General features: G+C 35.8%; 1 protein-coding gene across 5 annotated transcripts in view; it reads right to left on the minus strand.

The window, feature by feature from the left end:
- Positions 1-17,226, minus strand: part of HERC1 (HECT and RLD domain containing E3 ubiquitin protein ligase family member 1) — a 187,792-nt gene that overhangs the window by 75,415 nt on the left and 95,151 nt on the right. For all 5 annotated transcript variants that reach the window (XM_027569669.2, XM_027569671.2, XM_027569670.2 and 2 more), the window contains exons 25-30: positions 14,004-14,055; positions 6,774-7,042; positions 4,012-4,227; positions 3,205-3,325; positions 2,730-2,967; positions 2,381-2,574 (exon numbers count right to left, since the gene is read on the minus strand). In XM_027569669.2, the coding sequence (XP_027425470.1) occupies positions 2,381-2,574; positions 2,730-2,967; positions 3,205-3,325; positions 4,012-4,227; positions 6,774-7,042; positions 14,004-14,055 (1,090 nt within the window). The remainder of the gene's footprint in view (positions 1-2,380; positions 2,575-2,729; positions 2,968-3,204; positions 3,326-4,011; positions 4,228-6,773; positions 7,043-14,003; positions 14,056-17,226) is intronic.

Genomic DNA, 17,226 nt, shown 5'->3' on the forward strand with positions numbered 1-17,226 from the left:
GCCTGAGTCTGATTTGCCTGAGCACTAACTCCTTTCATACAAACGTGCCCTAACCAATCTTCCCAGTTTTTCCACCAGCATCAGTAGCAGACTCTCTCTTGTCCCCCCTCATAGTTTCCCTCCCCACCTGTGCATTTTGAGGCCAGAGAACTATCTGCTCTTCCTGTAATACACCATGTTCTATCATCATCCAAAACCTTTCATACCCTCTCAGCCTGGCAAAATGCCAGTGAGGCAGTTGCCCAGAATGTCAATCTCTAAGAGGCACAAAAACATACAAAATCCTAACAATCTGAAGGCATGTATACACAGCACTCCTTTCAGGGAGATCCTGGCATGTCAAATTAAGGAATACACAGACTAGTTACTTTAGAGGGAGACCCCCACACCAAGGGCCACACTTAGATGGCCAGGAATCTACCTTCACAGACATCTCGTCATAACTGGAGGACTTCTGTTCTGCTGAAATGGGTGTGCATGTCTATGACAGAACTAGAACGCTGGCAACAATTAGAGACCACTGTACTCCTTTGCTACACTACACTTCCTCTACATGGTACTCTAACTCTTCTTTGCTTAAATGCTAATAAGCAAATATTTTTATATTATCAGTTTGAAGAACATAAAATTATTAATCTACCCTGGGTACCCACATATCACTCCAACCATTCCTTCAAAATCCAGTTCAAAAGCTACCTCTTCTATGTGGCCTTCTCTCTGGACAGAGATCCTTGGGAAAATCTCTTTTCTCATGAGGTCTCCATTCTACCCCCCATCCTCACTCCCAGCAAGTATCTCTGCAACAAGACACTAAATTAATTAAATTAACTGAAGTCTGGAGACCTTAAATATAAAGTTGGTTGATACACCTTGGTGATTCAGTTTGTTTCAGTAACAATACTATGTTTGAAAGGTACACCTTACTTTCAGGTAAGTATTTTAGAGAGTTTGTGGGGTTATTAAAAGCTGGCCACTGCATGTGACCAGAATCAGTCTCACTCCCAGCCATCCCCATGAATAGAGAGAGTACAACAACATTCTCTCGAGGATGACCTATGTGGATTCAGTCTGCTGTTACACCTGCCGAGATTCACTCATGGAAGAACTGTTTCTTTCTTTTACTGGATATGGAAGGGCCCAGTTTTCCTGGGAACCTACAGGTTGAGAAGTAACTCTATTATGTCTTCCTTGCTGTCCATATGTGCAGTATTCAGCACAGAATAGTGAGAAACTATTACCTTAACCACCTGGTATTCCTCACTGGATCTCAGGAAAACAGGAGGTGGCATTAAAAGCTTGTGTTTATTTTACCCCCTGTGAGTCTGCCCATGCTCTTTGTCTAAGTACCATACTCTCCATATGAACAGGGAGAAGGAATTTGCCACAGGTTCAGCCTCTGAAACCAAAAACTGGTCCTTAATCAGACTCATACATCCTCTAGATTCTGACTTAAGAAATTTAGCTCTTTCTTCTGAGCTTCTTGTATTACACTGTAATTATTTGTTGGCATGTCTGCCTTTCTCATTACCCTAAAGATTCCTGAGGGCAGAGACAATGTTTTATCATTTTTGTACCCACAGGGTATTTCCTCTATCCACTCACCTATCTACACAATATTATTTAAATATTACTTTATCTAATTTTAACATTATTAAAGGATTTTAACGGAGAGAATTTTAAGGGCTCCCAGAGTTTATTATGGTAATCAGACATGGTAGTTCTGAAAAAACTTTTTAAATAAATGACCAATTTTAAACTTTTATTCCTTAATTATGTAGCAGACAAAGGTAGCACTTCTGCTGTTCAGGGTTTAAATTCTACTGAAATACAATGTTCACTATAGTTTTTTAAAGCTATGAGCAGATGGTCATATTATAGCAACGAAATATATGACAATTAAATATAATAAGTTTTTTAGTGACCAGGAAACATAACAACCTAGCAAGAAGTTCAGCTATTCTAATTCTAACCTAGTTCCCAAATATGAAAACCCTTGGTCCTGCGGGAACACTTAAGCCAAGACTATGATTAAAGATGGGCTGTCAAGATCAAATGCTAAGACATAACCTGGGAGAATCAGTCACCTAGAACCTCTAGATTCTAGACCCAGGACAGCCAATGAGAAGCTGAATCTAGAGAGGAAGCAGTATGGTCACTGCATCAAGGTTAACTGACTCTAAGGAGAGGAGGTTCGGTCAGAAGCTCATCTAAATCATACATATTTGGAGAGAAAAGGAGTTTATAAATGAATAAATAAAAATTCTTTCAAAAAATTCCTTCACGCCTCACAACAGAAAGAAGTCTAGATTCTAATGATATTTACGCAATGAGGACTCAATAAATGCTTGTGAATAATGACAAAGAAAAGGGTTTATGCTACCTCTGAAGTCTTTCTTCTCAGTTTCTCCACTGGAGTCAACTTTTTTTTCTTCTTGTTCACCCTCTTCTCCTTCCCCTTCTCCAAAAGAGGCCATAAGTAGGACACCAGCTTGGGATAACAAATTCTTCAACTGACTACAGAGTAGGTCCAACAAGGACTGAACTACTTTGGGGCTCAGTTTATCAGCATAAGTCCTACATGAAGTAACAGGAAAAGAACAGTGGTAATAACACAGCTGGGCAATTGTTTGTGCTCAAACACATAAAGGAGATTAGAGGGAAATGGAAATTACTAAAATGTGAAAAGACTAGGTCCCATATAGTTCCTCCAAGACATCTATAATGCTCACCCTGTAGTGATGGCTAGAATCTGGAGCAATCTTGTACTAGCCACTTTTAAAGCTGTGCTAAGCTGGGAAACACCTGTCTTTGGCAACAACTGCAGAGGCTGTCCTAGCATGGTGTCTGTGCCACATAACTGCGACAATACATTTAGCAGACCAGTGGAAATTGCCAAAGAAACATCCACTGGTTGATAGTGAACACTCAGGGCAAAAACTGTAACCAAGAGGAGACGTTGCTGGGCTTCTAGGAAAGAAAGAAAAAAGAAAGACAATTGAGAATTTTCTTTGAAGTCAACAAAACATTTACTAAAATAAATAATATTCCAAAATATAAATAGTAATGTGGAACACTATTACATTTTCAAATATTTATTCTCCACCTGTAAACTGACCTACTAATGTTAAAACAAGATATAGAACACCTAAAGTATCTAGCATAAAATGTAACTTGCATCTTGTATTTGCAGGGGCAGTTACTCACCAATGTGATGCTTGTTTGCTTGAAGAGCTCTCTCTAGGGTAGCAGACAATTGCTGATATATCTTATGCACGGCCACCTGGATTTCAATCTGAATATTTCTTTTAGCCGCTCTGATCCCATCCTGAATTATATATAAACATTTACTTTTTCTATTAGTAACAATAACACCTCCTACCCAAATAAAAGTAATAACATTTTATCCCACTCTATGATAAAGCCTTATGGTGATTTTTAATTATTCAGTATATTTCAATATATAAAAGTTTTATAAGTTTATACTTAAATGCTTGACAATTCTTGATTCTATATAATTTTTCTCCTTTCCCACAAAGCAATTTTTCTTCTCTAAATATGGAAGACATAAAGACAACACCTAAAAAATTTTTTTTCAAGCCATCAGAGAAACTAGGTAAAGTGATCAAGTGCAAATGTAAATTCTTGAAATCCATCCTCGCAAACACCAATCCCTAACCCAAATTAGATCTATCTCTATCCAATTTGGCTAAGGGTTAAGAAAACTGAGCCAGCTAAGAATCTAAAAAAATAACAGTAAAAATGGCTCACCTGATCCCAACTATACTACTATTACTCAGGAAACTAAACCAATGAGATATCTTTAAGAGTCATTTAAAAGTCTTTATACTTTTAAACCTCAATCTTAAACACCAGAACATTTAGCATTATTAAAGTGATTTTGTAAAATATATATATATACACACACTCACACATACGTGTATATATATTTATTTATTTATAATCTAAATGTACTGCAAGGTGTCATCCTCACACAACAGATCCATCACCCACCTGATAGTGATGCAATCGGCCACTCTCTCCTTTGGCTCCTACATGTCCCACAGTGCCTAAACCAAAACACCCTGCTAGAAACTGCAGCCTCACAGATGTGAGCAGTGTGGATGACTGGAAGCCTGAGCTTGACCTGCTTCCTGCCAGAGAGATGCTACCTTTTTCCTCCATCCCAGACAAGAGAACGAGGATCTGGTGAAGTGCTTCTAAACGAAGCTTGAGAAAAGTAAAATAAATATATTTTAGAGTCCTTCACTGAACTGAGACACAAAGGAATTCCAACACAGATAATATATTACTTAGCACACAGAAAGCTCTGACATTTCTTAGACATCTATTCTATTAAACATTTATTTTATTATTACGACTTTTTAAAATCAAAATATTTCTAAAAATTCTATAAGCATACTTCAGTATAAAAGAGGCTACACAGGACAAAGGGGAAAACAGATTTAAGTAAAAGAGACCTAATTTCAAGGCCAGACTCTTCCACCTACTGTGTGGCCTTGGGAAACTCATTTAACTTCCTGAATCTCAGTTTCTTCATGTGTCAAGAGGCCAATACTGTAGTACTTTAACTTACATAGCTATTGTGATGCTCATGAGAATAAATATGTGGTTTCAAAACTGAAAGGTACTATGATTATTGCTTCCTTCACTTATAATGAAGTTATATAGAATGAATACCGTTTAATTCAAGAATTAGAAAAAGTATTTCTGAAAGGTTTCTCTGTGATTCTCCTGAACATCAGGCTCTACCTTCCCTAGGAAGACAATACCCACCACTCTGGCCAATCAGCCTACCCTTTTTTTAAATAAACTTTTTATTTTGAAATAATTGTACATCTAATACTTGTACAGAACAGTAGAAAGATGGTACAGATGGTTCCTGTATGCCCTACCCCTACCTTTTGCTAATGTTATCATCTTAGGTAACTATGGTACATTTATCAAAACTACGAAATGAACACTGGTACAACACTATAACTAAGCCATAGATTTTATGTGGATTTCACCAGTTTTCCCATAATGTCCCTTTTCTGTTCCAAGATCCAATCCCAGACAGCCTGTTGCATTTAACTGTCATGTTTCCTTAGTCTCCTTTTTAAGTCTGTGACAGTTTCCATTTTTCTTTTGGAAGAACTGTTCATGTATTTTTTTTAAAAAAGATTTTATTTATTTGACAGAGAGAGACACAGCAAGACAGGGATCACAAGCAGGGGGAGTGGGAGAGGGAGAAGCAGCCTTCCCACTGAGCAGCGAGCCCGATAGGGAGCTCGATCCCAGGACCCTGGGATCATGACCTGAGCCAAAGGCAGACGCTTAACGACTGAGCCACCCAGGCGTCCCAAGCTGTTCATGTATTATAGAATGTCCCTCAGTTTGGTTTGCCTGATGTTTTCTCATAATTGGACTAGAGTTATGCATTTGGGGGAAAATACCATAAAGTCCTCTTCTCATCACATTATTTTCAGAGATGTATGATAACACCATAACTTATTATTGATGATGTTAATCTTGATCACTTGGCTAAGGTGATGTCCACCAGGTTTCTGAAATGTAAAATTACTCATTTTTCCCCCCTTTTATACTCTGTAAGCCCCAAGCCACTAAGTCCAGCTTACTCGGAAAAAAGGGGGAATTAAGCTCTACCTCCTGGAAGGAAGAGTATTAAAGAATTTGCGTACAGAGGCGCCTGGGTGGCTCAGTTTGGTTAAGCGTCTGCCTTCGGCTCGGTCCTGGGACAGAGCCCCACATCTGGCTCCCTGCTCCAGGGAGTCTGCTTTTCCCTCTCCCTCTGCCCCTCCCCTGTGCTTGTATGCGTGCGCTCTCTCTCAAATAAATAAATAAAATCTTTAAAAAAAAAAAAACACTGTATATGTTAAAACCAGAATAATTAATAAATATTTTGAGGGAGATACTTTGAGGCTATGAAGACATTTTATATCTCCTTGAAGTTTTGCTCACTAATTTTAGCATTTATCATCATTACTGTGGTGTTCTAATCTAGCCCTTTTTATTTATTTATGTTTTTCAAAATAATTTAATGACAAATATTTCTGTATAATAATAAAAGATGCTTAACTTTATATTAATATATTGTAGATACTCATCATTTCCTAGTACACGTTTAGATTATTTATCAAACATTGCTAAAATAAAGAAAAGCTCTAACAAACTACAAAAGTAACTTTATGTCTCCCAAACATTAGTATCAAGTAGAAAAGCAGCAAGCAATGATTAGCTATGTTCATTCACTATTTTAATAACCCAAGAGGTAACTCTGAATACAACTACTTGATCTTTTTTTCACATAATTTTGTTAATGACATTATCTGAAACATCATTTTAAAGTAAGGATTTTGGCATGTCTCTATGAAGGTTTCTGCAATCTAGCCCTTTTTAAATGGAGACAAATGGGTCAAAACTGGAGGCTCTAGGAAGCCGATCTGTATGCTCACCAGCCAGTCTCTGGTTTCTATGAGCCGATCTGTATGCTCACCAGCCAGTTTCTGGTTTCTATGAGTCTTTCTATCATAAGAAAGACTGATGATTAAAGTATCTTGTTCCAAGAGATGGCAATTAAAAATGTACTTTTGTCCACTTCAAACAAAATATTACACTGTTTTAGTTATGAGAGTGACATCAAAAAATGGAGGTGAGAGAAGGAGTAGAAGAAAAGGAAAAGTTTTTCCTACACTGTGCATTCGGTGATTTGGGTTTCCATAGTGTCTCACGAGGAGTAAATATCAAAGACTTACTTCTGCCCTTAACTGCTGCTGCTCCATCGCGATGATGGAGGCCTGGGGACTTGTAGACATATTTTCCTCCGGTTCCTTAAAACCTGGGGCATTCCCCACGTCTCCACTAACAAAGCTCACAACATTTTCAATTAAAGTGTGAACTCCCAAAGACTTGGTCAGATCAAAATCAGACTCGAAGGAGTAAGAGGAGTTGCATAACCAGTCTCTGCTATGTTTCAGGCGAGCCCAAGAGTCACTGAGGGATTCCAACTGACTGTGCAAAGGACCTACACACAAACAGAACAAACAGGTATCAATGACAACCAAGTAGAGCATACATTCTGAAACTAGACGAGGGCTGGGTGCTGCTACCATACCAACTGGTGAGAAATGGACACTCATGTTTGAATACATGCATGCATTAAGTGAATCTGAGCAAAATGCTTTGGTAAAAACAACAAACAAACATAAAGTAGAGCAATGTAAGAAAATAAAGGGAAAGCCCTGTTTGATGTATCAGTGTCTCTGTAAGCGCTTTAGCAACACGCTGCCACAAGAAAAAGAAAGGCAGAAGCTGCTCTCAAAATGCTTAGCTTAAAATGCTCTGCAGTATTAAACCAGACCACCATTTATGAACAAAAAAGAACTTGACATTTGGGACACTGCTGGTAAGACCTAATAGTAATAGGACTTCATCTGATCTAACATTATTTTTGCAAAGAGTAAGTTAAGACCGAGCAAAGATCTACATATTTACAATGAAACATTACCAAAAAAAATGAATATAGAAGGGCAAGTAAACTTACACAAAAAGGAGACACAAACATCACCCTTTGGGTTTCATTAATATAAGGAACACTTTCACTGTGTCATATGCATATTTATTGCAGGTTGTGAAACTCCTATATAGAGGAAGCAAAGTTTCACAGACAAGAATATATGAGATTTACTGTAAATGGTATCTATTTAAAATTACCAAGTGATGTCACAATAGTTGCTAGATATAATACCATTCGTTTTTGCCAGTGGGCATTTTCTAGACTAAATAGACAAAAACATTAGACAACAAATATGTTAATATGTTTGAACTCAACAACTGTCCAAGTCACATGCCAATATTAGCTTTAAATAAATGTGTAAATGTTCAGTTCTTACAAGCCTTGTCTTTTTTAATTTAATTGATCTCAGGTACATGAATTAGATTAATTATAATCCTTGGCTCATGATATACTCTCATCATTGGTCCATGCATGGCCTGCTTCTGTATTTATTTATAACAAATGGGAACACAAGAACTAGAAAATTGATAGTAACTTATGTCTACCTCTCTGTTCCTCCTCCAACCCATCTCTCCCGATCTCCTCCTAGCTACGGTTGTCATCATTCCTAAGCTGGGCTTATCATTCCTTTGCTTTTATTAATGCTAAATATTGTTTTATTTTATATGTATTCATTCCCAAGACAAAGAATGGTTAGTTTTAGTAGGTTTTTACTTTATAAAAAAGTATCATTTCATGTAAATTTTTTGGGCATACTCTCTTCCAGCAATGTAATACTGCCAATTCTCACTCACATTATTGCATGTCGCCATAGTTCATTTGTATGAATACTATACAATGTCCTATCACGTGAATATACCGAAGTTCTCTATTAGGAATGCATCTTAAGGTACCCAATAAAATATGCATTCCAAAACTTATATTTGTTGCTAACAAGATGAAATAGATTTGGGAAGAGAACTACTTAAACACTAATGCCCACAGAGAAAACAAATTAATACAATATTTACGCCTATTTCTGAATTACTACACTGGTGTCAGTAAAACCCTAGGACTTCAAAATTAGATGTAGAAATTCAGCTAATATTATAAAGCAACTGAAATAATTTCTAAGTATTCTACTAGAATAATTTAAAATGGCAACGAATATATGGTTTATCTGCCTTCCATGTTTCAGCAAGAATTCTTAAGATTAAAAAATGATGAATTTTCAGTTTTACTGAGCATAAAAAATAATCAATCTGAAAAATTCCCCAAACTGTATAGCTGAGTATTTTTTCACATAAAATAGAAAAGAGTAAAAAAATCCAAAGAATAATGTCAAGGATGGATAATGTATTAAATTAAAAATGATATTTAAAGAATAAAGCAGAAGCTAATTTAAAAAAAAAGAAATAATCATTTTCCATTTCCTTAAGCACCCTAAATTCAGAATCTGGATATAGCCTTAACTTAGAAATGATAGTTTCTGGCTCTTTGCATTGAACTTCTTTGTTCAATAATAAAATTTCATAATAAAGAGTTCTTCTGTTTTCCAATACTTACAAATTACTGTGCAATGAGCTAGTGTTAGAACCACAGAAGTAAAAGGGACCTTGAAGATTATGTAGTCCTCAATTTCCAACTGAGGAAACAGACACTCAAAAAATTACCTGTTAAATTAATAACACTAATTCCTTAATTTTATGGGAGGGATGTGATCTTACATATTCCTGTTATTAGTCAACATCACAAGTCACTAGTCCATGGAAATGTCAATTGCCTGCCTACACAAAGGTCCAACTGTGAAGAATATACAAAGAGTGAATTGCTTTAATATACCCCAAAATGTTCTAGGAATGGGTAGGTAACCCATTCAAATCCTCTCTGTAAATTAAAAGCAGGGGCTAAAGCTTTTGTATAAAGAGTCAGACAGTAAATATTTTAGGTTTTTCTGGGTCATAAAGGTCTGTGCTACAACCACTCAACTTTGCTCTTGTAGTAGGAAAGCGGTCATAGACAATATATAAACAAATGAGTGTGTGGCTGTGTTCCAAGAAAACCTTACTTACAAAAAAAGGTAGCAGATCAAACTTGGCTCACTAGGCATAGTTTGCTGACCCCAATGTAAAAGATGCAATTTATTAGGTATAAGACCCAAACAAAACTTTGTATGACTAAAAGAAAGAACAAGAAAAACATGATATGAAAGCATTAGGATAAATAAATAAAATAACTGTAACCCAAATATTTAGGCTGACATAAAAAATACTTTAAAACAAAAACTTAGGGTGCCTGGGTGGCTCAGCTGGTTGAGCAACTGCCTTCGGCTCAGGTCATGATCCTGGAGTCCCGGGATCGAGTCCTGCATCAGGCTCCCTGCTCAGCAGGGAATCTGCTTCTCCCTCTGACCCTCTTCTCTCTCATGCTATCTCTCATTCTCTCTCTCTCAAATAAATAAAATCTTTAAATAAATAAAATAAAAATAAAAAATAAAAAAACTTACATTATGGAAATGAGAGATGAAAGAACTCTTAGTCTTTAAAAAACTTGTAACAACCTGATAACTTTGGTTTGTTCGACTTTGTTTAATCTGAATATAGGAAATACTGTGTCTGAAAAGTACAACAAAAGCTTCTATAAAGTAATTGTGACTAAGTCCAGTTCTAAGTATTAATTCAGAGTCATCTACTATAAAAAGAAAATATAAAGTCCAGGAAAATTTTGAGATTGTTTACTTGTCCTTACAACTTTGGTTCTTAAATGGAATTTTCAAAATGAACATGGCAGAGCTGCAATACATACTTTATACATCATAAAATATGTAGGCAAGCTAAAAGGGGAAAAAAATTAAACATGCCATCATGTACTTGCTTGAAGCTCTTCTTTTTTCTGGGGCTCAACTGGCCAAAAAGGAGTAAATACACTACCACACAAGAATCAGAAGACAAAAGGAGAAATTTGATACAGGAGACAACATTTACATTTGCTCTTCTTTATATAATCTAATTTGAAATGCATAGTTACAACAGCATTTCACCCATACACGTCATACCATGAAACACACATGCTGATAAATGTTTCCAGTATTATTATAGCTGTAAAACCCTAACACTTTATTTAAAGACCTTGGGAATAAAAAAACCAAACCGTATAATATTTTAACTAAGAAGATTCCTGATGTTGCTTCTTAAATTGTTGCTTTGGTATCCGCACCATTTTCCACTGCATCAGTTTCAGCTTAACTATGAAAACTAAAGTATCTGCAAAAAGGTATCTTTCAGTGAAGGATGACCTCAGTTCTACACAACTATAGCAAGTCTTCTAAGTATTTATCAAAGTACCAAAGTACCGACACATTTAACAGGGTTTGTCAAAAATTCTGACAAGCTGCTATAAGAATTAAATGTGTTAATATGTTTTACGTGATCAGAACAATGACTGGCATATATAAGTAGTTTAAAGGTGTTTAAAGAATGCAAATGTCATATTATCTCTGAGGTGCTAAGCAGAAATGTATTTCACCTATCTCTTTTTAAAGTAATTTATGACTTTTTTTGGTTTTAGAATTTAGCTTCCATGCCTCTAAAGAGCTGAGCAAGTTGACAGAGCTAAATTTATTTGCTCACTTTGCTCTTCTCCTTCCTATATGCACTTACTTGGCCCAACTATGAAAGCATGAATCCTAGTATCTCCAATGCCACATACTGAAATTATAGGCACTAGGCACTCCCAAGGAGGAGTAAGTCTTTGGAAGCACAATAAGGGCAGCTGAAATGTGTAGACAACCATTAGCTGTTATTGATACAGCCATTTAATTTCAGTAAATGGGACAAAATTAGACACTTATCTCTCTCCAATTTTTCTTATTAGGTTTTTAATAACTCAAGACCACTGAGGCTAATAATTACAAAAGCTATGTGAGGGAAAAAGTTTACACTTCCTCTTCAAAATATTGGAAAGGGGTAAACAAGTATGTAGAAGAATTCTCACTTAGCTGGACATCTGCTTGTCCTTCATAGCTCAAGTTAGAATCAGAATACCTAAAAGGCCCCGAACAGTTCTCAGATTTGGTAGGTTCATTTGCCCAATTGAAGATAAGCATACTGAGGCTTATGGCATCTGGTCCATATTGGCAATAAATAAGGAAAAAATAGGGTAGCCTATTTTACCATTATTTAAGAGCAAAACAAAACAAAAAAACCACCATGGTCAGAAGGTAGTCACTAAATATACTTGATCTTTAAAAATTCCTTTCAAAATATATTCTCCTAAATGTATTTTCAATGTTTGTTTCTTTTAGAGAAGGAAATCCATAATAAAACTATTAAGTGTACATTTTCATTGTTTAATCCACAAGCTCTAGGATTCATGAGATTGAAAACTACTTATTTTTGCTGCCCTTCCTAAAATAGTACTGCTCCTTTCTAGTCACCTATTCCTAGGAACAAAGCCATCAGCAGATTTTTTTCTCTGGGAACATTAAAATGTAATGATTACTAAGATAAATTGGTACCATATTAAGTGATATCATGAAAACTTATATAACTAGTTTGCCTCCCTATTATAATTTCCTAAGTGGGTAATTAAAAAAATTTTTTTCCCATGAAGTCCTATATTTGCTTTTCTGTTTTCCACAAAATAAAGTTAAATTCCAACAGGTTAATAGATTTTTGGTACTACCTAGAGCTTTTTGGAGAAGGTGGTTTATCCACAAATAAAATTTGGATTAATGGCTTAATTCATTTGTATCTACTTAGATCTAAAACTACAGAAACGCCACATCTACTTACAGGATAATAGTTTAAAAAACTGAACAGGTAGTAACTCTAGGACAGTAATTCTGAAGTATTAGAGTAATTCCTCCCAAGTAACTTACACTCAAATTCTAGGTTATGCTTAATTCAAAGATAAAGATACCACTTTCTGTTTTATTCTAAACATTAGTTTGCCACATGCTGTCATGGGTAATATAGACTAAATCTCACATTTATATTTCCATAAACAAGATAAGGATTTGACAGAAAAGAATAATTTTAGCTAATGGACTATCACATATAAATATAATTAGTATAGTAGGAGGCTCTTACACTATAGACTGGATCCCTTATGCTACTCAGTAAGTTTGGAACCATCTTCTCTCTAGCACCAAATGATACGCATTCATTAATATACCCAGAAATTTTAGCAACAGGGCTCACCTGAGCTAACCAAAAATTTAATTCCTAAGTCAAGTGGTTAAGGAAAATAATTCTCTGGCTAATTATGGCACATGAACTGCCAATTTTCAGAGAATTAGAAAATAATAAAGTACATGCTGCACATTATACTAAACATCATTTAATTTTTTTCATATACAGATACCTTGTAATTTTTTTAGAAACCCAGCAGCTATGTTATAACCCAACAGGTAAGTTACAGTCTCCGAAGACTTTCCGATAAAGAAAGCACCAGTTCTAGTCATTATTCCTAATATTTCAGAAAAATCATTCTCTGTATTCTCATTAAAATTAAAGGACAAAATATTGTCATATTCTATAGAAGTACCAACATTTCTTCTAAGTTATAAGCACAAAAATGAAAAAACTGTATGTGCATTTCTTCTCCTCATTCCTCAGTTTTCCCTCATTTCTTGTTTTTTTTTCCTGTGGGGGGGAACCTAACATCCTGCCAAGGAAGCTGTGAAGAGAAGGGTTTCCTTCTGAAGTACAGAAGACTTAATATCACAGGAAAAAATTTTTCCCACAGGCTAAAAAACTGCCACTAGTGCCAACTCTTCACATCTCACATTTTCACAACCACAGTATAAATGGGTTCAATAAAAGTGCCAGTTAATAGAGAACAATATTTGGAGAGTTTTTAGTTTTCCTTGAATTCAGATTCTCTGAAACTGCTGTCCTTTCCATACATCTGTATATATAACCAAGAGTTAACTATATTATTCACTGAGATAGAGCTTCTAACAAACAAGCTTAACTCTCGATGACACTCTAAAATTGTTCCTCATGGGAAAATTTCTCCCCAGAAATCCTAAGTTCATGTCTTACATGCTTTATCTTATGAGGCAAAGAGTGCAAAAAGAAGTGGAAACTTCCTGAAAGTATGCATGGGTACGCAGGAGAGTGAATGGAGGAGAGTTCTCCCTGAAACACCTTTTAAACTATGGCAACTATACCAGTGAACTAAAACATGGCAAATCATGTACATAACCCCCCATAATATAAAGCATTGCTTCTGGAGTTCCACAGGACTTATTACAAAGTTAAAACACATGACAAATGAGAAACAAAACAGATTATTAACTCCTAGACATTTATAGATTTTAAAAGGGTATAGATTTTAAAGAAAATGATCTTCCTTTTAAGTCTTCCAATTAAGATGTTTCTAAATTTGCTTCTGCAATAATGCTTCAACAACAATCATATCTAAATACATCAGAAATGAAAACAGCTACTTCATTTAACCAGATTTTTAATTTTTTAACACTTACCTCTCTTTCTATGAGATGATGCCAAATCCAAATCAACATTTCGTCTTCCACTCTATTGAGTTAAAAATAAGTAATAAAATTTAGTTGTGAAAAGTGCTTTAAGATTAAGATTTAATACAATATTAGAATAAAAATATAATTATAGCAATGTGCTACTTATTCACAAGTCAAGTCAGACTAACAATACAAAGCCTCTAAAAACCCACTGAAAACACCTCTAAGAAAGCCTAGGTACATAATTCTGAGATACTAAAACACAAAGTCAAGGTATACACTAACACTGCAAAGTAGCATAAGTTTTTCTTTGTTATCACCTTTTCTTCTTTGGAATCTTTGTCTTTTATTTTCCAAACACATTATGACCTTATTAATACCCTCTAGATGTCTAAAGCCCCCTGCAGTAAAGTCCCATTTTCAAAAATTATTACTTGTTCTATTCTCACTTTATGTTCTTTTCAAAAGCTCCACTAGTCTTGGCTAAGTGTTAAGAGGAGGAGAATCTGATGAATCCACACTAACAGAAAAATAACATAGTCCTCAACCTTCTAGCAGTATTTTAAAAGATTTTTAAATGTTTTTAAAAGCCTGTTAAAGATAAAAATCTCAAACTGGTGAAACTGTAGACAGCTCAATAAAAACAGTGAAGGCTTTCAGGAAGCCTTCTGTTTCTGCTGGGGAGCGGGTGTAGACAACTATCTGCTCTGCTCATACAGCCAACCAAACATAAACCATAGGTGGCTTATTTTCACGCAGACTTGACATTATAGTCTTAGGAATTTCATTCATACTCTAACATACAATAAAAAAAAAATTGGTGGCAAAGAAGAAAGGTTGCAGAAATGACAAAACAGACTCATTTAGGAAATGCCATTATAGAAAATTTTTACCTGGTTACACACAGACACATGTACCTACACTGTAGAGAAACACATTCTGTCTTACACACACATATACACCAAAAATAAGTATAGTGTCAGGCCATTTGGCACTGGACAAAACACCAAATGTCACAATAGTTCCCAAAGATATCACTGTGTCATGCAATAAACATTTTTATCACACAGTACCTCTATCATGAAGGCTCATGGAAGGAGTTTTATCTCAGGCCTCAGAACCAGAATTATCTGTGTTTCCCTTGAACAACTGGTCTGTATATATCTTTTTAGACACTGAATCATGTGAATCATGCTTTTCCTATTTGGTGGCTCACCTTCAGCAGGACATCACAGGATATGTGCTGAGGTATACAAATCTTACCCAGGGCTTTATCGCTCAGCTTCTTTCAGCCCTAATTCATTAATCTAATTTATACCTTGATAAATTATTTTTCTACACTAAAACAAATCTTCTGTGAAATAAGGGGGAGAAGGAATAAATTAAGAGACTGTAGTACAAAATGTTGGCAAGTATGACAACTGTCAGTCAGTTAAACTGAGGTTTAATTAACTGTTTGCTGAGGTTTTTCTGTTTACTAAGCCAGAAAAGAAGATTTATGTATCATGTAACACTTTTTATAAAAGAAGGATAAAGATGGGGCGCCTGGGTGGCCCAGTCAGTTAAGCTTCTGACTCTTGGTTTTGGCTCATGATCTCAGGTCATGAGACTGAGCCCTGCACCGGCCTCCACACTGAGTGCAGTCTGCTTGAGATTCTTTCTCCCTCTCCCTCTGCCCCACCCACTCATGCTCACTCACTTTCTTTCTAAAATAAAATAAATAAATCTTTAAAAAACATAAATAAAAGGATAAAGACTTAGCATTAAGCTGGTTAACTTCAGTTATTTTAAGAAACCATTTCATTCATTCACAATTCAGAATAAATGAAATACTACTAGATATCAAGGATATGAATGATAATCCTAAATGACCTCAGACAGAAGGATAATATATTTTAACTGGAAAAACCCAAACTGCCCCCACTGCTTGCTCCTCTTCATCTATACCAGGCTCTCTAAAACTGAAGCCTTAGCCCAGGTTTCCTTTCATCTGCAAAAGAATCTGCTCTGGTTCTAGACTTTCCAACCTCTTACAACACTATCTTTCTAAACATTCCATAACGAAAGATGATCAAGAGCAAACCTTTTCAAAAATGTGTTTATTAATCTTTTAAAAATTGTATGGAAACTAAATGTACAATCTTAGCAATTAAATCTGAAGTTCAAACCACCTCCATTGATCTATTGTTTTGAAAACATAATTTTCACAATGTTTTAAATTGTATTACCAAATTTATGCTCCACAACAACCCAGCTGAGGTCAGTATAGCAGGTAGTTTTATTCCCCATTTCAAAGATAAAGAAGCAAGGGCTCAGAAAAGTTAAATGTCTTGCCCCAGGTGAAGATCAACAGTAAATCATAAGCCTATTGTGACTCAGTCAGACTGCATCGTTTTCTAAAAGTATGTTGCTCTAACTACATCTCTCCTCATTTTTTATCTTTTCATTTCAATGGAAATGAATTATCAATCTTTTACAGTATGCTTGGCATATTATAAAAGATCGGGGCAACACAATAAACCAAGATCTTTTTTTTTTAAAGATTTTATTTATTTATTTGACGAGATGTAGAGAGAGAGAGCGAGCACAGATAGGTAGAGCAGCAGGCAGAGGGAGAGGGAGAAGCAGGCTTCCTGCGGAGCAGGGAGCCTGACGCGGGGCTCGATCCCAGGACCCTGGGATCATGACCTAAGCCAAAGGCAGACGCTTAATGACTGAGCCACCCAGGCACCCCAAACCAAGATCTTCTAAGAGGTCTACTGGAAAGAAATATTAATAATACATAAATAAGTCCGACGTGAGACAACCCATTAGTGGTTCATTAGAGGTACTAACAAACTGCCACAGAAATAACTGGAGACTCACTGTGAGTAACGTTATCTTGGAAAAGCTTTCTGGAAGAGTTGACATTTTGGCCAGTTCTTAAGAGAGAGATAGGACCCCCATCAACAAAGCCCAGGAGAAGAACATTTAAGACAAACAGTGCTTGCGCAAAAGCTCAAGAGGTATGTTTAGGGTCTGGCAGGTAGACTACCATGCCAAAAATGCAGATTACCACAGGGGTAACTGGCTCCAGAGGCAAGTAGGAAATATTTTCCAGAATCTCTGATTTCTGGGTAGGCAGTGCAGAGTCACTGAGTTTTCTGAATAGAAGGTAGCATGACAGCAAAGGTGTTGTTCCTGCATGTATTTTCAAGAGCTCTAACTCTAGGAACAACGTCTAAGGAGA

This window comes from Zalophus californianus, chromosome 6, assembly GCF_009762305.2.
Source record: "Zalophus californianus isolate mZalCal1 chromosome 6, mZalCal1.pri.v2, whole genome shotgun sequence".
Lineage (NCBI taxonomy): Eukaryota > Metazoa > Chordata > Mammalia > Carnivora > Otariidae > Zalophus > Zalophus californianus.